The sequence below is a fragment of the Gallus gallus genome, unplaced genomic scaffold (assembly GCF_016699485.2).
Source record: "Gallus gallus isolate bGalGal1 unplaced genomic scaffold, bGalGal1.mat.broiler.GRCg7b scaffold_47, whole genome shotgun sequence".
NCBI lineage: Eukaryota > Metazoa > Chordata > Aves > Galliformes > Phasianidae > Gallus > Gallus gallus.
Genome location: NW_024095999.1, coordinates 53,129 through 78,619, shown reverse-complemented (window position 1 = coordinate 78,619; position 25,491 = coordinate 53,129). Strand labels below are relative to the sequence as shown.

Here is a 25,491-nt window from a genome sequence, read left to right as displayed (position 1 = left end):
GGTGGCGTTGCAATGAGTGCAGATCTATAGGGTAGGTTGCAGTGGGTGCAGGGATTCGGGTGTGATTGCAATGGGTGCAGATCTATAGGGTAGGTTGCAATGGGTGCAGGGATTCAGGTGGCATTGCAATGGGTGCAGGGATTTGGGTGGCGTTGCAATGAGTGCAGATCTGTAGGGTAGGTTGCAATGGGTGCAGGGATTCGGGTGGCGTTGCAATGAGTGCAGATCTATAGGGTAGGTTGCAATGGGTGCAGGGATTATGGTGGTGTTGCAGTGGGTGCAGATCTATAGAATAGGTTGAAAAGGGTGCAGGCATTCAGGTGTGATTGCAGTGGGTGCAGATCTATAGGGTAGGTTGCAATGGGTGCAGCGATTCGGGTGTGATTGCAGTGGGTGCAGATCTATAGGGTAGGTTGCAATGGGTGCAGGGATTCGGGTGTGATTGCAATGGGTGCAGGGATTTGGGTGGCGTTGCAATGGGTGCAGATCTATAGGGTAGGTTGCAATGGGTGCAGGGACTCGGGTGTCGTTGCAATGAGTGCAGATCTATAGGGTAGGTTGCAATGGGTGCAGGGATTCAGGTGGCATTGCAATGGGTGCAGGGATTTGGGTGGCGTTGCAATGAGTGCAGATCTATAGGGTAGGTTGCAGTGGGTGCAGGGATTCGGGTGTGATTGCAATGGGTGCAGATCTATAGGGTAGGTTGCAATGGGTGCAGGGATTCAGGTGGCATTGCAATGGGTGCAGGGATTTGGGTGGCGTTGCAATGAGTGCAGATCTGTAGGGTAGGTTGCAATGGGTGCAGGGATTCGGGTGGCGTTGCAATGAGTGCAGATCTATAGGGTAGGTTGCAATGGGTGCAGGGATTATGGTGGTGTTGCAGTGGGTGCAGATCTATAGAATAGGTTGAAAAGGGTGCAGGCATTCAGGTGTGATTGCAGTGGGTGCAGATCTATAGGGTAGGTTGCAATGGGTGCAGCGATTCGGGTGTGATTGCAGTGGGTGCAGATCTATAGGGTAGGTTGCAATGGGTGCAGGGATTCGGGTGTGATTGCAATGGGTGCAGGGATTTGGGTGGCGTTGCAGTGGGTGCAGATCTATAGGGTAGGTTGCAATGGGTGCAGGGATTCAGGTGGCGCTGCAATGGGTGCAGATCTATAGGGTAGGTTGCAATGGGTGCAGGGATTCAGATGGCATTGCAATGGGTGCAGATCTATAGGGCACGTTGCAATGGGTGCAGGGTTTCAGGTGGCGTTGCAATGGCTGCAGATCTGCAGGTTGCATTCCAACTAACGCAGATCTGCAGGCGGCACTGCAATGGATGCAGACCCGCGGGCGACACCGCAATGGGTGCAAACCTATTGGGCACATTGCAATGGCTGCAGACCTGCATGGGAATTTATAGTGGGTTCCATAGGATCTGAGTCCCCCCCCCTACCTCTCCCCCCCCCCCCCCTTAACATTCCTCCTTATTTTTCCTCCCTGTTTTCGATGCTTTTGGCCCACCCGCTCTCCCCGCAGCCCCGCGACCCCTCCATAACAAACGCGTCTGTTCTTCTTCACGTGTCCATAACAGATCTGTTTTTCTGCTCTCTGTTTTGTTTTCGGGGTGGGGGTGGGGGGGGCGCCCAAACAAAACCCATCTGCGATTCGGGCCCCCCCCCCCCCCCCCCCCCCTCCTTTCCCCTTTGCCAGAACCCAAATTGGGATTTCTGCAGAAACCCAACGTCGCCGCGACCCCAAATTCACCCTTCCACAGAGCTCCCATTTGGGATTTCAGCGCCGGAGCAGTGCGAGGTCAGCACAATTCAGTGCATTTTTGCTTTCTTGTTTATTTTAAACCCCCCCCCCCCCAAAAAAATCAAATCTTTATTTATATATATATTTTTTTTTCCGGAGGAGAGGATGAGGGTTATAAGGAGGCTCAGAATGGGTTGGGAGCCCCATTTCTTTGCAGCTGAGCTCACATCGGTGCCTCCTTTCTCCCTTTTTTGGGGGTCTTTTCACAGCGAAATCGGGACAAAACCAGAGGGCGAGGTAAGAATTCTCTCCCCCCTCCCCCTTTCCCCCCCCCCCCCCGACCCCCCTTCAAACTGTTTAAAATTGCAGGGATGGAGCAAAAACACCCCCAGGGTAAGGGGGAAAGGAAAGCAAAAACAAGCAGCAGATTTGGGGCTAAAAGGGGTCGTTCTGGTCCGGATTGAATGCGGTTCTCGGGGTGTATTTTTTACACAAATTCTCCTTAAATCACCCCAAAGGCACCGCGGATCCTTTCCCCTCCCTCAGCCCATCTTTTATTCTTGTCCCTTTTCACAGCTCCGTGAGTGGATTTGCACATTTCCTCCCCAAAAGAATTCCTACTGATTTATGGCAATTTTTGCTCCCGGGGGTAGGGGGGGGAAACCCACCCTCCAAAACGGGACAAAATGGGGTGAAAAAAGGGTTAAAACGTGGACGGGAAACCTGCATGCAGTGTTTGTTTGTTCATTTCTTTTTCTCTGTTATTCCTTTCTTTAACAAAATATAGTTTGTTTGTTTGTTTGTTTGTTTGTTTGTTTTTACCGTTTTTGCAGGAATCGGGATGAAATCCTCCTTCGTTTTCCTCCTCCTCATGTCAGGTGGGTGAGGGGTGAAGGAAATGGGGCTCTGATTGCTCAGGAATTGATATTTTCCCCTTATCTCCTCCGCAGGAGTGGTGGTGAACATCGAACCGACACCCGAAGGTGAGTACCTGGGCCGTTGGTTTGGGGCTAAGAAATGATTTTCCCTCCCAAAGTTGGGGTTATTTCCCTCTGGTTTGGATCTTCCAGGTGGAGATATGGGAACCCAATGGGTACCCGGGCCATTGGTTTTGTGCTAATAAGTGATATTCCTACCCAAAATCGGGGTTATTTCTGTTCTGGTTTGGATCCTCGGCATGGAGATATGGGAATCCAACGGGTACCTGTGCTATTGGTTTTGCCCTGATAAATGATTTTCCCACCCCAAATCGGGGTTATTTCTGCTCTTTTTATTTGGACCTTCCTCATGGATGTATGAGAAGGAATCCCAAACTTGATGGGCTTCACCCCAAAATGCACGACGGGTCGGTCTGCTGAGATATGGGGGTCCCCTCATACCTCACCCTCTGCCTTCCTGCAGCAGCCCTGCTTTATCCCTACGGTCTGGACAAGGGTGACAGTAAGAACCCCAAACTCGATGACGGGACATCCAAGAGGGTGGTCCTCTCCGTGCCCTTCAGCTTCTACGGCAAAGAGTACGAAACCCTTTACGTACGTGAGACAGAACTTCACACCCTCCGCACGTCTCTCCATTTTCCATCTTCCCCTCCCCCCCCCCCCCTTTTTTTTTCGCTCCCTCTTTCAGTCTATTTTGCCCACTACAACCCCAAAGTCAACCTTTCCGTGGGATTGACTCAGTTTCCCTAGCATGCTTTTGTTTTTTTTTTCTGGTATATCAAAGCATCCTTGCTGGGGTAGGGGGTCTTGGAGGGGAGCTCGCTCTTCTGGCACAGCGGTTGGGAGGGGGGTGGACGAGTTCAGGTGTGCTTTGTCCCACCTCCCCCCCTTGTTTTGAATGAAGTGGGGACATAGATGCTCCCAGTACGGTCATACAAATGTATATCTATCCTTATAAATATATCAGAAGTCTACACATAAGATCTTAATCACGGGTGAGAGCGTATCGGGTCTTCACAGAGTCATAGAAACGCCGTGGGTTGACTCATGACCCAGTCAAGGAGTTGACCCCATGTTGGGGTTCCAACGTAGGGCTCTGCCACAACCCGTTGCCTTTTGCAGGTGAACAACAACGGCGTGATCTCCTTCGACACCCCGGTCAAACAATACACCCCCGACCCGTTCCCCCTCGCCGATGGGCGTCCCTTTGTGGCACCGTATTGGGGCGACGTGGACAACGTGCTCGGTGGGGAGATCTTCTACCGCCAGACCACCGACCCGGCGCTGCTCAAACTCATCACCCAACACATCAACCAGTATTTCCCCAGTATCCCCTTCACTGCCACGTGGGCTTTCGTGGCCACCTGGGACCACGTGGCCTATTACGACTCCAGAAGCAATAAGGTTGGGTGCACCATTGGTTGAGCTCCCCAGACGAGGTCACGTGTACAGAAATCAATTGATCCCGCCGTCAGTTTGATGGCAATGATGAGCCTAAGCCAGAGCTCTGCTGAGGACGCTCAGCGCGTTGGCCTTTACAGCCTTTATGTTGGCCTTCTAACCTGTGCGCTGGCCTTCCTGCCCTATTTAGTGGCTCTGTGGCCCACCCATTGGCCTCAAGGTCCACCCTTTGGCCTCAAGATCCACCCTTTGGCCTCAAGATCCACCCATTGACCTTCACAAACTACTGGTTGGCCTCAAGATCCACCCACTGGCCTTCACAACCTACTGGTGGGGCCTCTGACCCACTCGTCGCCCTTAAGGCTCCCATGCTGTCATTTTTCTCTCTTTCTGACCCATTTCTTGGTCTTCACGACTCAGGCATTGGCTTTATGATCCACTTGCTGGACCTCACGACCTATTACAATTACTATTATTTTTATATTACTATTATATTATATTATATTACTATATTATTTTTGCTCCGTAATGCTTTTGTTGGCCTCCGTGGCCCACCTGTTGGCCTTCCCAGCCCACCCTCTCATTTCCCTTCCCAATATTTGAGGCAAAGCCATGTTCTCCACGCCCTTCATTCTAACTTCCAGCCCTGGACATCTACACAAAGCCCCCACAGACCTCCCCAACCATCTCTGGGTGCTGACATGCAGTTGTCATCTCCAAAATCTTTACTACTCTGATCCATTTTTGATCTTTTTCCTGGGCAGAAAGTCTATTTTTTTTTTTTTTTCCGCTACACCACCCCTCTGGTCAACCCTTTGCAGAGGAACACTTTGGTAGAGCACAAAAATTATTTCACCTGCTCATGGATGACGTCGTTTCTAACTTCTTTTTTCCCTCAGGGGAACACCTTCCAGGCCGCCCTCACCACCAACACCAAAACATCCTTCGTCATCCTCAACTACAAGGACATCCAGTGGACCACAGGGGTAGCAAGCGGAGGCGACCCCAAAACTGGCCTTGGAGGCACCCCGGCCCACGTAGGTGGGGCTGAAGGGAAATGGGATGAAGGGAATGGAGGGACAGGGGAGGAGGTTGAGCTGTAACGCTGTTTGGGATCAATGTGAGGTTCAACAGAGGAAGGACAGCCCATAAAACCCCCTGGGGGACATCAGATTCACCAGCAGGACGAGGCTGATGTGTCCGCAAGAGGTTGACCTGCGATGGCTTTATGATCTACCCTGAAAGTAGGAGGCAGCCCTGTGACTTTTTTGGGAGGGCAAAACCAGAGGCAGGATGTTGGCCTGCAACATATTTTGGGGTCACGACGCCACAATTGGTGGTTGTCCTATAGTGTCAAGGCCTTAAATCCCCCCTGTTGCTCTCTTTGCAGGCTGGCTTCAACAGTGGAGATGAAACCAATTACTACAACATCCCCGGCTCCCGCACCGATGCCATCATCAACATCACCACAACCTCCAACGTCAACGTGCCGGGACGCTGGGTCTTCCAGGTGAATGAGTTAGAGCTGATTGGGGTCCCCACCGAGGTGCCCCACGCTGCTGCTGACAAGAGGTGCTGGCTGTGAGTTGGATTTCAATGGGAAAAAAAAAAAAAAAAAAAGGACAAAAAAAGCGAGATGTCCCAAACATGAAGGCACGAAAAGTGGTTTTGGCTCTTCCCATTTCCCATTTCTTGGTCTCTTCCTGCAGATCAGTCAATGCATCACACACCCCACTGACCCCATCCCTATGGTCACTCCTTCAAATGCGCTCAACAACCTCTGCCAGAGCAATAAAACTGCAGCTGAGACATCGTGGCTCCCTCGTCCTGTCCGTTTCTGAGCTCTCTGTGTGCACTGAGGGATGTTTGGAACTTATTTGCACAAATTTCTGCCCTTTCACCCCCTGAATTTATGGGTTTTTTGGTGCTATGTGCGTTTTCCATCCCTATTCTGCACAAATTCAAGACTTTGTGCACTCGGGGGGGCGAGGGGGTCGGGGGGTGGATTCTGATCTCCAGTGTTTCCTGCCTGGGAAAAAAAAAATTAAGCAAAAAAAAAAGAAAATTTAAGAAAAAAGAAAAGATAAATTTAAGGAAAAGGAAAAGGAAAGGAGAGGAAAGGAAAGGGGAGTTGGGGGAAGGAGAGGGGAGGGGGAAAGGAAAGGAGAGGAGAGGAAAGTAAGGAAAGATTAAGGGGAAAAAGAAGGAAAATTTAAGGAAAAAAAAATTAAGGAAGAAAATACAGAACATTTAAAAAAGAAAGGGAGGAAAATTAAGAAGAGGGAAAGGAAATTTGAGAAAATTAGGAAGGAAATTTGAGGAAAATTTAAAAAAAAAATGAAATTTGAGGGGAAAAAAAAGATGAAAACACCAAAACTGGCATCTCTAGCAGTGGCTGTGAGTGGAAGAAATCCCTCAGAATCCCCATAGGAAGAGATTTCCAAATGTTCTGCCTCGGTTTTCCCCTTTTCCCCTTTGTTTTCATGCAGGGCTGCGAGGTTCGGGAGCCCACATGAGTCATTTTAGGGCAAAACTCCTCATTTTATGGGCAGAACTCCTCATTTTATGGGCGAAACTCCTCATTTTATGGGCAGAACTCCTCATTTTATGGGCAAAACTCCTCATTTTATGGGCAGAACTCCTCATTTTATGGGCAAAACAAACCAGCAGCAGACCAATAAAATGGGATTTCTTTCCCATAAAAATGGGTCTGTAGGCGTGAGCACGTGGCTGTGCAGCACACCTGCGCACAACACGTGTGCAAGAAAACACCAAATTCCCCCCCAAAGACCAAATTCTCCCCCATTTTGTCACCCTCCCGAAGGGATTTGTGCAGAAATTCCCTCCTCCCACCTTTTCTTTTTTCTTTTTTTTTTTTTGAATTGTTTGATTTTCTTCATTTTTTAGCCCATTTTTGCACTGTTTCATTTTTCTCACCGCAGCCGCCCCCCAGACTTCCAACGTGGGGGCATTTTATGCAAGAAAAAGGCTCTTCCCCCCCCCCACCCCCCCCCCCTTTCTTTCTTTCTTTAGCAAATCAGACTTTCAGACTGTGATTGTTATTATCACATATTAGTATATATATTTTTTTTGGTACAATTACATCAATCTGCAGCCTCTCATCCAACCCGCGTGTCCTTCCCAGCTTTCACCTCTCCTCTCGCCAAGCATGATGTCAAGGCTCCGGGTGGGGCGGTCCCTGGGGGTCGTCTGCCTCTATATTTTGTTTTACCCTTTTCCCTGCCCTGGGGTTACTCCTGTCATTTGCTGAGAGGATTTGGGGACAAAAAGGAGCATTTCGGGGGCCGGGATAAGAATCAGGAGCGGGTAAGGTGCTCTGTTAAATATTTGTTGGTTTTGTTTGCTGTAAGAGCAGAAAATACAGCAGGAATTTTCACCTCTGCATTCTTGGCTGGAATTGAATTAAAATGGTCCCAGGATGATTTTGAGGGGGGAGAAGGGGGAAAAAAAGGGGAAAAGGAGGAAAGGGAGAAATGAAAGAAAGAGTTAAAAAAATGAATGAAGGGGAAGGGGGGGGGGGGAGAGAAAACTGGGGAGTGGGGGGAAATAATGATGAAAAGAGGAGAGAAGATGGAAAAAAATTGAAAGATGATAAAAGTGATATAATTCTAAAGGAAAAAGGGAAAACTGAAGGGGGGCGGAAAGGGAGGGAAGAAAAAAGTGGAAAAGGAAAAGAAGGAAAAGAAAAAGGAGGAAAGAGGAAAAAGGGGAAAAGGATAAAGGGGGGAAGGGGGAAAAGAAAAAGGGAGAAAAGGAAAAATGGGGGAAGGGGAGAAGAAAAAAGAGAAAGGGAGAAGGGAAAAAGGGGATAAGGGGAAAAGGATCAAAGGGAGAAGGAAAAAGGAGTGGAAAGGGAAAAAAGGGGGAAAGGGAGAAAAGGAAAAAAAGGAGGAAAGGGGGAAAAGGATAAAGAGGAAAAGGGAAAAAGAGAAAGGTGAAAAGGGAAAAAAAATGGGAAAGAGAAAAGGGGAAAAAAGTACAGAGGGGAAAAGGGAGGAAAATGAGAAAAGGGGGAAGGAGTGAAAAAAAGAAGAGGGAAATAAGGAAAAAAAAGTGTGCTCAGAGGAGGATGTGAATTTTGGAAGAAATTGTGGTGAATTGGGTCAATTTTCATGGTGATGTGAAGCGGTTGGGGGGGGGGGCACATGGAAATGCCATGAGAGGGAAGGGGAAGGGGAAGGGGAAGGGGAAGGGGAAGGGGAAGGGGAAGGGAAGGGGAAGGGAAGGGAAGGGAAGGGAAGGGAAGGGAAGGGAAGGGAAGGGAAGGGAAGGGAAGGGAAGGGAAGGGAAGGGAAGGGAAGGGAAGGGAAGGGAAGGGAAGGGAAGGGAAGGGAAGGGAAGGGAAGGGAAGGGAAGGGAAGGGAAGGGAAGGGAAGGGAAGGGAAGGGAAGGGAAGGGGAAGGGGAAAGAAAAGGGGAAGGGGAAAGAAAAGGGGAAGGGGAAGGAAGGGAAAGGAAAGGAAAAAGGAAAGGGAAAAGGAAAGGGAAAAATAAGAAAAAGAAAAGAGAAAAAAAAAGAGAAAAAAAAGAGGAGAAAAAAGAAAGAAAATGAAAGAAAAGAGAAAAAAAAGGAAAAGGAAATGGAATAAAAAATATAATTAGTTTGGGGGCAGGTATGAGTGCAAAACACGTGGAGTCCTTGGGAATGAGTGAAAGTTCAGAAAAAGTCAAACCCAAACAGCGTATTTTTGGGATATGCTCGACTGATTTGCCAAAAAATAAACTTAAAAAAAAAAAAAAAGTTGAATTTTGTGGGCAGGTGCAATAAATCCCAGACTTCGGGGCTGCACACACGGGTGAGTTTAAGATTTAGAAGGTTTGCTGGTTTGCAATGGTTTCTCATCTTCTGCAGCTGAAGAACCATGGTTGGCAGCCCGGAATGGAGAAAATCCCGTGTAATTCTGTGGGGTTGGACCGTCGTCTTATGGGGTGAGTTCAAGTGGGGTCAGAGGAGTGCACCATAACCTGTCAAATGCCTCCCCAAATCACCTTAAAATCTGATTTTTCAGCCCAAGGGAACACATCTCATGCACTCACCCTACGGCATGATGGGGAAGAGATGAAATTACCCCCTTGAAAAACATAGGAGAGAAAATCAAGGAGCGAAACCCGCACCCGTCGTGTGGTTTTGGGGTCGTTTTGTTTGAAATAGGGCAATTTTCCCTCTGGTTGGGACCTGATCCTTCATCATCTGCATTTCCAGCTCTTCCAAAGGAATGGGAGCAGAAAAGCCCAATTGCTCCCTTCCAGTTGGAGTTGATGGGTGTTTGGTTCAATCGTCCCCTAAACTGAGTCCATGAAATTAATGTCTTCTAATTGACATTTGTTCTAATTGCTGGTCCTTCTGATTGACGTTTCTCCAAAATCCACCAAAAGGATCCCTCCAAACTGATATTTTTCCCATCTGATATCCCTCCAAATCGATAACCCATCATACCCATCAGTATGATCCCTCCAAATCAACATTTCTCCCCATCTGATATCCCTCCAAATTGACCCTCTACCCAATCAAGATCAAACCAGGTTCCGCCTGAAGGCCGACCTGACTCTGAATCACCATCTCAGGTCACCAAATCTGATCGGATGATAAATCTCCCCCTTCCCTCCACTTCCACAGTTGCTCTTCATTTCCCCAACATCGCCGTGTCGGCCCCACACCACCTGGGCAAAGAATTTGTGGTGTCCTTCATGCAGAACGGCTTGCAGCAGACCCTCAACAGCGACTTCAAGCTGCTCATCAGAGGTTATTCTCCCTTCACATCCATCACTATTTCCATGAAGAAGCCGGGCTTGAGGATGACGGTGCAAGTGACCACGGGGCAAACCGTCCTCGTGAAGATCCCACCCCAAGCGGAGATGGTGGGGAGCAAAACCTTTGAGAACGCCGTGGTGGTGAAGGCCAACAACCCCATCTCCTTGGTGGCCATCAATGAGAAACCCACCTCAGTGGATTCCACCGTGGTGTACCCCCTGCACAGCTGGGGCACCGAATACCAAATCGTGACACCCAACGTGGGCACCGATCGCTATGGTGAATTCACGGTGGTCGCGTGGGATGAGCCCACCACTGTTGAGGTGCACCTCAAAGCCACGGTGACGTACCAAGGCCAATCCTACCCTCGTGGCTCCGTGCTCCCCATTCAACTGAAGCCTTTCCAAGCAGCTCAGCTCCAAAGCCCAGCAGATATGTCTGGCACCCGCGTCGTGGCACAGAAACCCGTGGCCGTCTTCACCGGCCACACGTGTTTGGCAAGACTCACCCAATGTGACCATTTGGTAGAGCAGCTCCAACCCGTTTCCAGCTGGGGCAACACCTTCATCGTGCCTCCGTTGCCTTTTGACACTCAATCCGACATCGTTTACGTCTCCACATCCCAAAGCACGCACGTGGAATCTCAACATGGGATGAGCAGATCTGCTCGGAACCTCCGGGCTGGTCGCTCAACGCTCTACGGGCTCCAGGCCCCAAATACTTTGTACCTCTCTGCCAACGCTGGCATCCAGGTCATTGCTTTTGGTGACGGAGGTAACAAAGACTCCATCACTTACGATCCATTCTTTATGACCATCCCAGATGTCTCCAGCTATTGCCTCTCCCATAATGTCTTCGCTCTGGAGGGTTACGAGAATTACGTCCTACTGATCGTCAAGACCTCAGAGGTGGCTGGGATAATGCTCAACAAAATGCCCTTAGGAAATACCATGTGGGTGCCCATCCCAGGCACAGAATACTCATGGGCAAGGCAAAGCTTGGGCAGTCAGTTTGCTGTCCACACAGTGGAGCACAAGACGTCCCCTTTCGGGGCTCTCAGCATGGGGATTCGGGAGCAGAAATCCTACGGGCTGTTGGCAGTGTGTGATAGTGGTGAGTGCCCCACACCCACCTCCACCTCTCTTTTCCCTTCTGTGTCAAAAATGGGGCAGTGGCGCATGGCAAAGCCACACCAAAATGGATTCCTCTGGGTTGGGTGTCTCTGGCGTTCCCTTTCCATCCCTGCAGCATCTGCAAAAGTATCTAAACATGATCTCCTTGAGCTGAAATTTGGATTTTCTCTCGTATTACAAGGACTGGTAGCTCTGAGAGGGTATAATTCAACCAGCAGGTTTAGGAGGGGGTATATGGTGAATAAATGCATCCCCCTTCAATTAATCAGAGAATTACAGGATTGTGGGGGTTGGAAGGGACCTCTAAAGATCTTCTAGTCCAATTTCCAATCCATTCTCCTCCAAATAACCCACCCCCTATAAATAACCCATCCTCCCCCCTCCAAATAACACATTCCCTCAGGGCTGCATGTAGCAGAAAAACAGGGCTGGCCATGAATGGTGTGTGATTTCTCCTAGATCCGTGCCGGACCACGCAATGCCGTGCAAAGGAAAGCTGCAAAATGGAGAAGGGGGAAGCGGTGTGCGTCCATGACTACATGGGAACCTGCATGGGGTCACGGTCCCTGCAGTACCACACCTTCGATGGGATGGATGTGGAGATCCAGGGTGGTTGCACCTACACCATTGCCAAATACTGTGGTGCTGATCCCACCCTCGTTCCTTTCGTTGTGGAGGAGAAGAAGAGTGAAGGAGATCTCAAGGAGTGGTTGACCAACATCTTCGTGCATGGATACAACATCTCCATCCAGATGGGAGAGGGTGGCAGAATCCAGGTGGGTTTCTCTGAGTTGTGTAGAGGTATTTTGGTGGGGAAAAAAATACTGTGCCAAGTGGGATTGTAGGGAGTGAAGTTGGAAATAAATATAAGAAAGGAAAAGGAAAGGGAAAGGAGTAAAAGTAATTTGAAAGGGAGAGGGAAAGAGAAAAGGAAAAAGAAGAAATACAAAAGGAAAAGAGAAAACAGGGAAAGGATAGAAAAAGGGGAAATGAAAAGGAAAGAGAAAGATAAAAAGGAAAAAAGGAAAAGGAAAAGGAAAAGGAAAAAAGAGGAAAGGAAAGGAAAAGAAAGGAAAGGGAAAGAAAGAGGAAAAGGAAAAGAAAGAGAAAGAGGAAAAGGAAAAGGAAGAAAAAAGGAAAAGGAGAGGATAAAGAGAAAAGGAAAAGGAAAGGAAAGAGAAAGGGAAAAGGGAAAAGAGGAGGAAGAGAAAAAGAGAAAAGGAAGAGAAAAGGAAAAATAAAATGAAAAAAATGAAAAGGAAGGAAAAGAAAAAGAAAGAGAAAGAGAAATGGAAGAGGAAAAAGAAGAAGAAAGGCCAGTTTTCTGAGATGAGGTTTCTCCCACGCACACGTTTTGGGAACGCAGTTCTGGTCTCAACACAGAGCTCAGAATGTGAAGGCAGTGTTCTCCCGTGGGCTGCTTCACTTATTTCCCCTATTTCCATGGGAGCTTTGGGGTTGGCTTGGGCTTCTTCAGGAATGAACTGAAAACTGATGATTTTTTGAATTGGTGAAAGAAAGAAAGAGAGAAAGAGAGAAAGAAAGAAAGAGAGAAAGAAAGAGAGAAAGAGAGAAAGAGAGAAAGAGAGAAAGAGAGAAAGAAAGAGAGAAAGAAAGAGAGAAAAAAAGAGAGAAAGAAAGAGAGAAAGAAAGAGAGAAAGAAAGAAAGAAAGAAAGAAAGAAAGAAAGAAAGAAAGAAAGAAAGAAAGAAAGAAAGAAAGAAAGAAAGAAAGAAAGAAAGAAAGAAAGAAAGAAAGAAAGAAAGAAAGAAAGAAAGAAAGAAAGAAGGAGGGAAGGAAGGAGGGAAGGAAGGAGGGAAGGAAGGAGGGAAGGAAGGAAGGAAGGAAGGAAGGAAGGAAGGAAGGAAGGAAGGAAGGAAGGAAGGAAGGAAGGAAGGAAGTTGAAATGTAGTTTTTCTCCTTCATTTCGAGGTCAACAACCAACCCACCGCCCTACCGGCCAACCTGCAGAATGGAAAAATCCAAATCTCCCAAAACGAAGGCCGGATCGTCCTACAGACGGATTTTGGGCTGCAGGTGACCTACGATGAGGACTGGGCCGTCATGGTGGCGGTGCCCAGCAGTTATTTTGGGGCCACTTGTGGGCTCTGTGGGAACTTCAATGAGGACGGGGAGGATGAGATGAAGCGTCCCGATGGCACCGCGGCCGCCGACGCGACGGATTGGGCTGAGAGCTGGAGAGATCCCTCGTGCCAGGAGGACTGGAGAGAGGAAGAAACACTGCAGGACACGGTGCAGGACGCAGTGGGACGCGGTGAGCTTTGATGTGTGGTTCTGGAGCATTTTGGGGGGAGAAAAAAGGGGTTCTGTGCCAGGTTGTTGCTTGTAGGCATCGACTAAGCCAACGTCTCTCATGCTGGGGAAGAGTTGCGTTGGTCTTTTTGTGCCAAACCACCCCAAAACCCACACAGTCTGACTTCAGATGCCCACAACACACAGAATGACATTGATTTTTTCCAAGGGTTGTCCACATAAGGCATCTTGGAAACCCCAAATTTCATGTAGGGACCAACTGAGCCAACATCTCCATCACTGTTGCAGGGTTGTGTTGGTCTTTTTGTGCCAAACCGCCCCAAAATCCACGTCGTTTGACTTCAGATGTCCCTAACATGCAGAATAACATTGAGTTTTTTTCCAAGAGTTGCCCCCATGGGGTATTTCGGGGTCCCCAGATTGGTCCAGATATCAACTGAACCAACATCTCCATCATTCTTAAAGTGTTACGTTGGTCTTTTTGTGCCAAACCGCCCCAAAAACCACATTGTCTGAATTCAGACGTCCGTAACACACGGAATAACACTGATTTTTTTTTTCCAAGAGTCGTTCCCATGGGGTATTTGGGAGACTCTGAATTGCTTGTGGGGACCCATTGAGTCTCCATCACTGCTGAAGGGTTGCGTTGACTTTTTTTTTTTTTTGTGCCAAACTGCCCCCAAATCCACATGATCTGAATTCAGGGAGCCAAACGGATGGCAAACAGTCCTGCGAACCCCACGAGAAATGCACTGCGGACAGAAGTGCCCCACGCCGTCCAGCGACCAAAACCTCCACCTGCATCGGGACGGGCGACCCTCACTACACCACCTTCGATGGGCGGAAGTATGACTTCCAAGGGACGTGCATCTACCAGTTTGCTGCCCTTTGCTCATCCGACCCCACGCTCGTCCCCTTCAATGTCACTGTGGAGAACAACAACCGGGGCAGCAAAGCAGTGTCCTTCACCAAAACCGTCACCATGGAGGTGTATGGAGATGTCATCAGCATGAGCCAGGAGCACCCGCAGAAAGTGAAGGTAGGTGGGCTCTGAGGGCACCCTAACCCTATCCCTGACCCCAACCTTAACCCAAACCTGACCCTAACCATGACCCAAAGGATTTCCAAAGAATTGCCCCCACATTGTGTTTTCCCAACGATATTCCGCCTCCAAAACATTTCCAAAGAGCCCTCAAACCTCGACCAGCTCACACAAACCCTCCCCATGAAAAGGGTTTTGCAAAAATACCCCAACTCTTAATTGACCCACATTGGCCGTAGGACCCTCCTTGTGCGAAGAATTCCCAAAATATCACCCCAAACTCCATTTTCCCAACAATATTTCACCTCCAAAACATTTTGGAGGAGCTCCCAAACCCCCAACCGACCCACAAAAACCCTCCCCCAAACCCTTTTGCCAACCCCCTGAGTTGCGTTCCCCCCAACTCAAACCCCCATAATCCTCTCCCCTGACCCCCCTCAGCTCAACGGGGCCTTCGTGGAGCTCCCGTTCACCCGCAAGGACCATTTTGAGCTCTACCACAGCGGCGTCCATGGTTTCATCCGCACCTCCTTTGGTTTACGGGTCAGCTTTGATTGGTACAGCTACGCCCGCGTCATCGTCCCCGACACCTACGCTGGTGCCATCTGTGGCCTTTGTGGCAATGCCAACGGGGACCCCAACGACGACTTCATCTCCCACGATGGGAAGCAAATTGAAGATGAAATCTTCTTTGCCGACAGCTGGAAGGTCAAGGATGTCCCCGGTTGCTCAGCGCGTTGCGTTGGGGATTGCCCAACGTGTGGTGAAGAGCAGAAGAGACCCTATCGTGGCAACGCATACTGTGGGGTGATTGGGGCGAGTGGGGGACCCTTCCAGGATTGTCACCGTGTGGTTGACCCAGGGCCGTTCCTGGAGGACTGTGCTTTTGATGCATGTCAGTACAAAGGACGGAGGGACGTCATCTGCAAAGCGATTGCTGCGTACATGACTGAGTGCCAAAGCAATGGGGCGGCTGTGGGGCAGTGGAGGACGCCGTCGTTCTGTGGTGAGTGGGGGAATTTTCCCACCCCAACCCTTTTTAGAGCCAAAAATTACAGAGTTTGAGCTCGACGTCATTCCCTTGGTTATGGGATCCCAAAGTGCCCCTAAAATTGGATTTATTTCTCCATTGAATTGGCCTGTCCTCTCCTTTTATGCCTTCACAGGGGTCAAGTGAAGGGTTATGGGATCCCAAAATGCCCCTAGAGTTGGGTTTGCTTCTCCACTGAACTGTCCTATCCCCTCCTTTTCTGCTTCATCTTGACAATTCCCTTTTTATTCTGCTTTTCCTTGCAGATTCCCTTAGTGTTATTTCCTCTTCTTGAAAATTCCCTTTTTTTCTCCATATCTTCTTGACAATTCCCCCTTTTTCCCTCCTTTTTCTTGCAGTTTCACATTTTTTCCCTCCTTCTCTCCGCAGTTCCCCTTTTTCTCTCCTTTTCCCTTCAGATTCCCTTTTCTTTCCTGCTTCTTCCTGACAATTCCTTTTCCTTCTCTCCTTTTTCTCCCCCTTCCCCCCCCCTTTTTCTCCACAACCCCCTTTCTCCCCCTCCCTTTTCCCCATAACTCACTCCCTTCCCCTTCCTCCCCTCCCCCTTTTCCCCCCACAGCCCCCGTCTGCCCACCCCACGCTCACTATGAGCTCTGCGGTGCCGCCTGCCCTCCCAGCTGCCGGCCCCACGCTCTCCCCGAGGGCTGCACATCAGCCCCGTGCACCGAGGGCTGCTTCTGCGACGTCGGCTTCATCCTGAGCGGATCTGAATGCGTCCCGGCCTCCGACTGTGGCTGCGAACACCGCGGCCTCTACTACAAGAAGGGAGCAGAGTTCTACCCCTCGTGCCAGGAGTTCTGTGTTTGCAAAGCCAGCGGGGTGACGGAGTGCAGGCCAGCGTCCTGCGGAGCCCACGAGGAGTGCAGGGTGCAGGACGGGGTGTTGGGGTGTCACCCCGCCGGCTATGGGCGCTTGGTGGTTTCGGGGGACCCCCACTACGTGACGTTCGACGGTAGAGCCTTCGACCTGCGGGGTTCCTGCAGCTACGTGCTGGCCAAAGTCTGCAAACCTGAGCGCGGGTTGGCCAACTTCACGGTGCTGCTGGAGCACGACGGTGGGGGACGGGGCGACGTGGCGCTGGTGAAGAAGGTGATAGTGAGCATCTATGGGTACACGGTCAGCATGGAGCAAGGACGGCGCTGGGAGGTGATGGTGAGTCAGGAGCAGTGCTTAGGGCGAGGTCTGCATTGCACGTGTGCAAAAATCCCCTGGTGCTTGCAAAGAACATCCCCCTGGTGCATGCATGTGTGCGTGTAGAATCTCTCAGTTGCACCCATGCTTGCAAAAAGTCTCCTGGTGCATGCATGTATGCAAAAATCCCCCGGTGCTTGCAAAGAGCATCCCCCTGGTGCATGTATGTGTGCGTGTAGAATCTCTCAGTTGCACCCATGCTTGCAAAAAGTCTCCTGGTGCATGCATGTATGCAAAAATCCCCCGGTGCTTGCAAACAGCATCCCCCTGGTGCATGTGTGCATGCATGCAGAACCTCCCCACTGCATCCTGGGGCGCGCAAACCTTGCAGCACTGCAACACACACATGCAAACCGTGCAACATTGCGACGTGGGTGCACAAACCTTACACAGATTGCATGCTCCAGGTGGACGGCGAGCGCTTCACGTTGCCGCTGGTGTTGGAGGACCAAAAGCTCCATATTGGGCAAGAGGGGACCAACCTCGTCCTGCATACAACCTCCGGCCTCCGTCTGCTCTACAACGCAGCCACGTATCTGCTGGTCACCATCCCCAGCGCCTACCGGGGCCGCGTGTGTGGTTTGGGGGGCAACTTTAACGGGGATCCTGGTGATGATTTCATCCTCCCCAATGGATCCCCGGCAAAGAGCACGGAGGAATTTGTCACCTCTTGGAAAACACCTCCAGCTGATGGTGGCTGCACCGAAGGCTGCGGTGGGAAGCCGTGTCCCACGTGCGATGCTGCTGCTGTTGCTCCGTACGGCAGCGGGGATAAATGTGGCATCATCCACGACCCAACGGGGCCGTTCGGGTCGTGCCACCATCGGGTGAACCCGGTGCAGTATTTCCAGCATTGCCTCCATGACGTCTGTGCAGCCAATGGGGCACGGGATGCTCTGTGCCACAGCCTGCAGGCCTACGCTGCTGCCTGCCAAGCTGCCGGTGCTGAGATTGGAGGATGGAGGACGGCGGCGTTTTGCCGTAAGTGGTCCCAGGTATCCCCAAATCATCCCCTAAATATCCCCAAGAGAAACGCTCAGGTCCCATTTTTGCTCCTGATCCGTATTTCCCTGCAGCAGATATTGGTCCAGATATTTGGACCAAGACATTGCATGAATTGTCAGCACCAAATCATGCCTCGCTTCTTTTTCCTTAAATCATCCCCAAAATCCACGGGATTATCCCAAAATGTTTGCAAGCTCCACCTGAAAGTCCATGAAATGGTGCAGGAGGTCTTTCAGGTAGCCCCAAAAATCCATGAGATGGCCCCAAAATGCTTTCAGACCTTTCCCAAAATCCCCGAGATTACCCAAATATTCCCCCAAATCCACGAAATAGCCCAGAAATGCTTTCAAACCTGCCCCCAAATCCGCAGGGTTGACCAAAATGCTTTCAAATATTCCCCAAAAAACCCAAGAGATTGCCCAGAATGTTTGCAAACCTCCCCTAAAATCCATGGGATCGCACAAATTGCATTCCAGTCTTCCCCCACGTCCTTGAGATGGACAGAAATGCTTCCAAATATTCCACCCAAACCCGTGAGATATCACAGAAATCCTTCCAAATTCCGTCCAAAATCCATCAGATCGCCCAAAACGTTTGCAAATCCTCCCCAAAATACACGAGATTGGCCAGAATGCTACCAAATGTTCCCCCCAAAATCCATGAAACAGAGCAGAAATGCCCTCAGGCCTCCCCCAGTCCACGAAATCACACAGTTTGCATTCACATATCCCCCCCAAAAATCCATTAGAAAGCCCCCAAATGTTCCAGACCTGCCCCGAAATCCACAAGATCACCCAAAGTACTTTCAAACATCGCCCCGACGTGCACGAAACAGCCCAGAAATGCTCTCAGACCTCCCCCAAATCCATCAGATCACCCCAAACCCTCAACCTACCCCAAATCGTCTTGCAGACCACCCCCAAATCCACGACGTACCCGAAGCTGTGGCTTTCAAACTGGGGGTCTCCCATCGTCCAAATTGGGCTCGCCGTAAAAAATACCCCATTTCCTCCCTATTTTCCAGCCCTCTCCTGCCCACCCCACAGCCACTACGAGCTCTGCACCCGCACCTGTGACTTCACCTGTGCCAGCCTCTCCGTGCCGACCCCGTGCAGCTGGCAGTGCTTCGAGGGGTGTCAATGTGACGATGGGTTCCTCTTTGATGGCAGCTCCTGTGTGTCCCTGGAGCAGTGCGGCTGCGTCCACCAGGGGAGGTATCTCAAGGTGAGGTTGGCCCGGAAGGTTTGGGGGTGGAAATCGGGTGGGAGATTTGTAGGGTGGGGGTCGTCCCATCTCACGGAAGCAAATTATTTGGGGGGATGGGGGACGGGGGGGTTGGTTGTGGGTGGAGAAGGTCGTCCTGTATTGATGCAACGGGTTTGGGGACTCAGTGTTTAGTGGATGTTGTCCCACATGGATGATGCAATGGTTTGGGGACCCAAATTTTGGTGGGGTGCGTTGCCCTATCTTGATGGTGTGATGGTATCGGGGTCGCAGTCCTTGGTGGGGTTGGTTTGGTTGTCCCACCTTGATGATGTGATGGATTTGGGTCATCAGCCTTTGATGACATGCGTTATCCCATCTTGGCGATGCGATGGATTTGGGGTATCAGTCGTTGGTGACATTGGTTGTCCCGTTAGGCTGATGGAAAGGGTTTGGGGTGTTGGTCTTCGGTGCCACGGGTTGCCCCATATTTGGGGAACTCAGTCTTCCATGGAGTTGGATGTCCCTTGGAGTCAGTGCAACCGGCTTTTGGACTCAGTGAGGTGGATTGTAGTTTCATTTGAGGGAAAATCCTCCAAAATCTTGTAATTAACAGCATCCTAAAATGCCTATTTCACTCCACTGGACCTCTGAAGGGCTCCCTTTGGGATAAAGGTTGAAGGTCTCCTTTCGGGGTAGAGATGGAAGGTCTCCTTTTGGGATTAAAGTTGAAGGTCTTCTTATGGGACAGGGGCTGAAAGTCTCCTTTTTGGGGTAGAGGTGGAAGATCTCCTTTTGGGATTAAGGTTGAAGGTCTTTTGGGATAGAGGTTAAAGATCTTATTTTGGGATGGAGGTTGAAGGTCTTCTTTTGGGGGTAAGAGTTTGAAAGTCTTTTGGGATAGAGGTTGAAGGTCTTTCGAATAGTTTGAAGGTCTCCTTTTGGCTTAGAGGTTGAAAGTCCCGTTCTGCTCGATGCTGCAAGGAATGGTTCACTCCTCAGGTTGCTCAAATTTCCCCACATCAGCTAAATTTCATTCTTCCCATGCGCAGGACCTCTTTCCCCTTCCAAAGGCATGAAAAAAAAAAAAATAAATAACAGGGGAAAACAGGGATAAAGGACAAATTAACCTCGGAGTTCTTCCTTTCCAGGCGGGTCAGACCATCACCTCCAACAACTGCACCATGAAATGCCACTGCCACCCATCGCAGGGACTCACCTGCGAGGCCACCCGCTGCCCCCCGGATGAGGTGTGCATCGCTCAGGGGGGGACGCAGCGGTGCCTCAAGCAGGAGGGTCGGTGTCGGATCTCCCCCGGTGCCTCCGTGACCACCTTCGATGGGGTGGGAGGGAGGCTGCCCGACAGTGGCACCTACAAAGTGGCCGCCCTCTGCGACGAGCGCTCGCCCCACTGGTTCAAGGTGGTGGTGGAGGTCAGCGAGTGTCGGGACGACGGGATTCCGGCTGCTGTGGCCGTCTTTGTCTTCTTCCGTGAAGCTTTCATCACCGTCAATAACAACATGGAGGTTTGGGTGAGCCAGCTCTGCCCCGAAAGATGGGGCATGAGTTTAAGGGGCAAAGTTTGGGGGGGAGGGGGGGGTTGGTGGTGGTTCCTGTTCTCTTGTGCGTACGAGGTTGCTTATCCTTTGGGTGCAAAATCGGAGATTTTGGGCATTAATCAGTCCTTCAGGAGGAGGATAAAGGTCTTTTGAGAAGCTGAAGGTCTTCTTTTGGGACAGAGGTTGAAGGTCTTTTGGGGTAGAGATTGAAGGTCCCCTTTTGGGGTAGAGATTGAAGGTCTCCTTTTGGGACAGAGGTTGAAGATCTTTTAGGGCAGAGGTTGAAGGACTCCTTTTGGGACTGAGGTTGAAAGTCTCCTTTTGGGACAGAGGTTGAAGGTTCTCCTTCAGGAGCTGAGGTTGAAGGTCTTCTTTTGGGGTAGACAGGGGTTGAATGTCTCCTTTTGGGACAGAGATCGAAGGCTCTTTCAACTTAGAGGCTGAAGGACTCCTTTTGGGACAGAAGTAGAAGGTCTCCTTTTAGGATAGAGCTTGAAGACGTCTACGTTGATCTGGCTGGAAGGAAAGAAGCTCCCCAGGAGCAGTTCTGGGGCAAAATATTACCCCGAATCATCTCCAGTAGAGTTAAATGGAAGGAATTTTTGCTCTGCTGCAACACGTGGTCCCATTCCCGTGGTGATGCCAATGGTCACACACATACGGTCATGCCACAGCCCAACGCATTTCGTTGAGTGACTTCAAGAGGCAATTTGGGGTTAATTTTTTTTTTTTATTATTATTATTATTTTGGCTGATTTTGTCCATTTTGCACCAATTCAGGTGAACGGCCTCTTCACCCGCCTCCCGGCTCCGGTGTCCGAAGCCATTTCCCTGAATGCGATGGAGGGGAACGTCACCATCTCCCACACCTCAGGCTTGGAGGTGCTCTTCAGTCCCAGCGGGGAGGTGACGTTGACCGTGAGGGCCACTCTGGCCAACCGTCTCTGTGCCCCCTGTGGCAACTTCAATGGGGACGCCCAGGATGACCTGAGGTTGCCCAATGGCCGTGTCGCTGAGAGCATCGCGGAGGTCGTCGATGCCTGGAAAGCCAAGGATTTTGCAGGATGGTGAGTAAACCTGGAAAATCCCCCCCAAAAAAACACGGGCTGATCTTTATTTTATTTTATTTTTTTTAACCCCGGGCAAGCGAAAGGGTAGGGAAAAATATCCACGGGGCATTGAGGGGTTGGGAGAGGTGGCAACTGGAAAGGACTTCTCCATCTTCTCTGGTTTCATCCACAGCGATTGACACACAAAAGCAAAGGAGGTTATTCTGGTAAGTGAATTTTCTTTGCTGTTGCACCCCATGCTAAAAAGTGGCTGCTTCAGTCCCGTGGTTGGATGAGGATTCGTGTAGTTCTTCTCAATGAGTTTCTTGGATGATTGGGGGTTTTCAGCTGCTCGGCCCCACGCTTTGTCCCTTGCGAGATGGGAAGGGGGAAGGAGAAGAAAACGGAGTGATTTGGGTGAAGAGCCGTTTCATTGGGAAAAAGGAAGAAGAAGCTTGCCAAATGTCAGGAGATTTTGTCAAATACTGGGTGATTTTGCCAAATATCAGGGGGTTTTGACCAAATATCAGGGGATTTTGACCAAATATTAGGGGGTTTTGACCAAATATTAGGGGGTTTTGCCAAATATTAGAGGATTTTGACAAATATTCGGGGATTTTGCCAAATATTAGAGGATTTTGACAAATATTCGGGGATTTTGCCAAATATTAGAGGATTTTGCAAAAAAAGAATAAGGTGATTATGCCAAATGCAGTGCAATCTCTTACGTCCATAGGGTGACCTTGTTGAATAGAGGGCCATCTGGTGGAATACGGAGAGATCTGGTTGAATTTAGGGTTGAACGTGAAATTTTGTCAAATCACACAATTGAGGAGTAGGGTAGGGCCAATTCTGGTGGCTATAGGGCCAATCCTGGTGGCTATAGGGCCATTCCTGGTGGCTATGAAGTGTTTCTCATACACACACGGATGGAATTAGCCCCACAAATGCACAACAGCGTTGAGCAGAACTCACATTTGGGGAACTATATGCATCTCCTATACGCATAGGTAGAGTTAACCCCAGAAAAGCACGATGGCATTGAGCAAAACTCACATTTTGGGGCCTATAGAGCATTTTACCCACAGACGTGGACAGAATGAACCCCATAAAACACGACGGCATCGAACCGTACTCCCATTTGGGGAACCACGCGCCGCTTCTCCCTATGGATGAGGATGAGGAGGGTTCGGCCCTTCCTCCCCAGCGCATCTCCTCTCTTCCAGCCGCGTCCCCAACCCCGTAAGGATGGAAGTGGAAGCCCCAGTTTACCCCGCTCCGTAACGACGCCACGATGGGGACGGATGCAAGAGGACCCCATGCACTTCTCCTAAATAACTATGCAGAACAATCAGCATTCACTATTTTTTTTGCCTATGGAGGTAACCAGGCTGAGTTTCCTTGTGCTCCAACGGGGCCCCGTTATGGCGGGAGGTCACGTGACGGCCAAAACTTCAGAATTTCAGAATTCCGGTGGTCACGTGACCTCTGAAATGTTAAAGTTTGGCATTTAAGCGGATAAACGCTTCGATCCGACCTCAAATCGATGAGAAAAATGGGTTTTTTTGGGGGGGTGATTCGATCCCCACGGGACCCACCGATGCTGCAGGGAAGAAATCGAGGCCATCCGACCCAAATCCCACCTCTTTCCCCCCCCCCCCCCCCAAAAAAGAAACCCCTCTCTTCCCATTGGATGCCTTCATTATGGCGCTGCCTCTGCTGCTGGGTAAAGCAATAAAACTCCTTTTTATTTTGTATATTTTATTTCTTTTTGTGGGTTTCTTTTCTTTTTTTTTTTGGGGGGGGGGTCTCTTTCACCTTTTATTTTGTTTTGGTTGCATCTTTTCCAGCTCTTTTTAATATATGTTTACGTATATATTTATTTTTATGTCTTTTTTCCACGTATCGCCTTCACTTCTTTGCATGTACTCTTATATCTCCAAGATACGTCCATGTATGTCTTTAATTTTTTAATTACCTTTTAATTTCTTCATTTTTTGATTATTTTTATTATTTTTTTTTACATGGACGTCTCTGTCTGTTTCCCGATTGGATGCCCCAAAATGTTTCCCATTCCCGTTTATGCCCCAAATCGGTGATTTTTGGGGCTGTTTGACCCCAGAATGCGCTCTGTGCCATTCGTTGTCGCCCTCTTTGGGCATTTCTATTTAATGCCATTTCCAAAAATCGCTATTTTGGGATAAAACCCCAATTGGGAATTCATCGTTCCCCATAAAAGCCACTCAAAGTCCCCCCAAACCCCCAAATAACCCCCAAAAACAATGGGATGAGGTCAAGTTCCAAAAGATTTGCTCTGTCGTCTCCATTCAAGGGATGAAAATGTGGGAAATGGTGGTTTTTTACCCCAAAAAGAAGCACTGCAAGGCAAAGCAAAGGGAACTGCAATGCAAGGCGAGGGGAAATGGAATGCAAAGCAAAATGCACTGCAATACAAATCAAAGGATCGGTGCAAAGGAAAGCAAAAGGGGCACTGCAGTGCAAAGCGAAGAGAAGCAAAGGGGCGTTGCAGTGCAAAATGAAGTGACGCTGCAGTGCAAAGGAAAGGGGCACTGCAGTGCAACGCAAAGCAAAGGGCACTGCAATGCAAAGCAAAGGGTCTATGCAAAGTGACGCTGCGTTACAAAGCAAAGTGACGATGCGGTACGAAGCAAAAGGGCCTTGCAAAGCAAAGCAAAGGGGCAATGCAAAGCACGTGGGCAATGCAATGCGAAGTGAAGTGATATTGCAGTGCAAAGCAAAGGAGCACTGCAATGCAAAGCAAAGGGGCAATGCAATGCAAAGCAAAGAGGAAATGCAGTGCAAAGCAAAGGGTCAAAGAAAAGCACAGGGGCGCTGCAGTGCCAAGCAAAGGGGCACTGCAATGCAATGCAAAGGGGCACTGCAATGCAAAGCGAAGTGGCGTTGCAGTGCAAAGCAAAGGGGCACTGCAAAGCAAAGGGAAAATGCATTGCAAACCAAAGCAAATTGTCAATGCAGTGTAAAGCAAAGGGGCAATGCAAAGCAAAGGGGCACTGCAATGCAAAGCAAAGGGGCAATTCAAAGCAAAGGGGCAATGCAAAGCAAAGGGGCACTGCAATGCAAAGCAAAGGTGCACTGCAATGCAAAGCAAAGGGGCACTGCAATGCCAAGCAAAGGGGCACTGCAATGCAAAGCAAAGGGGCACTGCAATGCCAAGCAAAGGTGCACTGCAATGCAAAGCAAAGGGGCACTGCAATGCCAAGCAAAGGGGCACTGCAATGCAAAGCAAAGGGGCACTGCAATGCCAAGCCAGGCCTAGCACAACGCCAAGCACTGAACCTTTCAACCCTCCAGCAAAAACCCCCCGGCTGTGCACTTTGCAAACCCACGCCACGCACTGAACTGAACCGAAGCACGGCGGATTGTGCAAGGCTCCCTCTGCACCGTTTGTTTACCTCCAGGGCGCAGCAAGATCGAGTGTCCCCCCCCCCTCATCACCCCCCCCCCCATCCCCCCATTCCAGCTCACTTCTCCCATTGCAAAAGCAAAGCAGGGAGCGGGAAAGCAGAGCGTGGGAGGGCTCCATTTCCCGGACAGAGGTTGGAGCAGCGCCCGGAGTGCTTTTGCAACCCGAGCTGTGTTTGCACGGCCCCCGGGGCTGAGATTGCAAGCAGGAAGCGTGCAGGGCGGGTCAGGGAGACGATGCAACGGGTTGGGGGGGGGGGGAGGGGTTGGGGGGGGTAATACAAATTGTTTTGCTGCCGCTTTTGCCAAAGTCCCATTTACTTTTACCTGGAATTCGTGCAAAAGTCCTCTTTTCTTTTTTTCTTTTTCTTTTTCTTTTTCTTTTTTTTTTCTTTTTCTTTTACTTTTTCTTTTTCTTTTTCTTTTTCTTCTCTCCTTTTCTCTCCTTTTCTCTCCTCTTCTCTTCTCTTCTCTTCTCTTCTCTTCTCTTCTCTTCTCTTCTCTTCTCTTCTCTTCTCTTCTCTTCTCTTCTCTTCTCTTCTCTTCTCTTCTCTTCTCTTCTCTTCTCTTCTCTTCTCTTCTCTTCTCTTCTCTTCTCTTCTCTTCTCTTCTCTTCTCTTCTCTTCTCTTCTCTTCTCTTCTCTTCTCTTCTCTTCTCTTCTCTTCTCTTCTCTTCTCTTCTCTTCCCTT

General features: G+C 49.7%; 1 protein-coding gene across 1 annotated transcript; it reads left to right on the top strand.

Annotated features, from left to right (window-relative positions):
- The first annotated feature begins 1,936 nt into the window (after positions 1-1,936).
- LOC100857892 (alpha-tectorin-like) lies at positions 1,937-23,018 on the top strand. Its single transcript, XM_046906195.1, has 19 exons — positions 1,937-2,037; positions 2,574-2,618; positions 2,691-2,723; positions 3,142-3,272; positions 3,801-4,082; positions 4,979-5,116; positions 5,470-5,660; positions 8,958-9,028; positions 9,717-10,964; positions 11,444-11,760; positions 12,916-13,258; positions 13,962-14,296; positions 14,741-15,305; positions 15,910-16,502; positions 16,949-17,522; positions 18,571-18,770; positions 19,901-20,281; positions 21,089-21,375; positions 22,565-23,018. Exons 2-19 carry the CDS (start codon positions 2,582-2,584, stop codon positions 22,689-22,691), a joined length of 5,853 nt encoding a protein of 1,950 aa, XP_046762151.1. The 5' UTR covers positions 1,937-2,037; positions 2,574-2,581; the 3' UTR covers positions 22,692-23,018.
- The last annotated feature ends 2,473 nt before the right edge of the window (positions 23,019-25,491 follow it).